Here is a 1,211-nt window from a genome sequence, read left to right as displayed (position 1 = left end):
TCCTCAACATTCCATTTGTCACTTTAACTTCTAAGAATTTAACCATACGACATTCCTTAGTAAGCCATTTCACAATTTCAAACGAAAAAACAAAGTAGGCATCATCTGCAGCCTGGTTTGACAAAAATCTTCTCTCAACTATCACATTCACAATGAGGCCCGTTTACCTTCCGCGGCAATCTCAATCAAGCTCTTATTAGAATTCTTGGATGTTGATTTGCTATATGTCTACACTGTTAATATTTATTTGTAGTCATGCCAAGAATCAAGAATCATCATATAATAAATTAATAAAACGAATTCATACCTACGGAAGCCATTGTTGATATAAATGACAGTTGTAATAGCAGTCAAAATCTTCCCCTCCTTACTCCTCACAAAATATTAGCTATCAATGGGGCAAGCCAAAAAAACATATGGAGAGGAGAGGAGACCTAACCTTTATATATAGGAAATAATTTTAGCCGTCCCATTACGACTAGAATTCTAATTAGGGTTTATTTCCGGCCCACATACTTTAAATTACCACATCAAATTAATTACAACCCATAAGGTGTAAAAGACCCAATTGATCACTTAATAAATTTGGCCCAAACACAATTATCATTATGAGCCATATATCTACCCCGTAAAATTTTGCAATCAAACGTGAAGCCCACGTATGGAATTATTAATTATTCCAACATTCTCCCACTTGGACAAACATTTGATTGCCATAACAAAATTTTAGCACCCGGGTTAGACTACATAGGTGGTCACAAAAGTATAGCTCCAATGATAACACCTTACGTAACATGATCTGGTCCAACAAGAATATTAACACCGAACATGAAAGTCATTACACCAATTTAAGAGATGTAAGACCATTCCACAGCTACAAATATCAACATCCTTATCGACATGGATCCCCATCTTTCAACCAATGTGGTAGTATGTGGTATAAACTGAACACCAAATGTGATAAAAAAATGTGCTAACTCATATCGATCCTCATAATGTTTCGAATCAAAATGAAGCCACATGTCTCTAAAAGAGACTCATCTTATGTCTTCATACATCATATTTCAAGATGTTAATAATATAAAAAGATATAAGTCAAATGCATGCTTAAAATAATTCATGAATAAAGAAAAAATTATTTTATTATCAGAAGGGGCTGTATCCAAAAACATATACGTTGCCTACGTACCCCGCAAAGAGATCAATCCCAA

At 34.4% G+C, this 1,211-nt stretch overlaps 1 protein-coding gene across 1 annotated transcript in view; it reads right to left on the bottom strand.

The window, feature by feature from the left end:
* Positions 1–1,211, bottom strand: part of LOC111406661 — a 6,876-nt gene that overhangs the window by 5,096 nt on the left and 569 nt on the right. Inside the window, exon 2 of the mRNA XM_023036049.1 lies at positions 168–228. Within this exon, the coding sequence (XP_022891817.1) occupies positions 168–228 (61 nt within the window). The remainder of the gene's footprint in view (positions 1–167; positions 229–1,211) is intronic.

This window comes from Olea europaea, chromosome 12, assembly GCF_002742605.1.
Source record: "Olea europaea var. sylvestris chromosome 12, O_europaea_v1, whole genome shotgun sequence".
NCBI classification, from domain to species: Eukaryota; Viridiplantae; Streptophyta; class Magnoliopsida; order Lamiales; family Oleaceae; genus Olea; species Olea europaea.
This window is presented reverse-complemented; position numbering and strand designations above follow the sequence as displayed.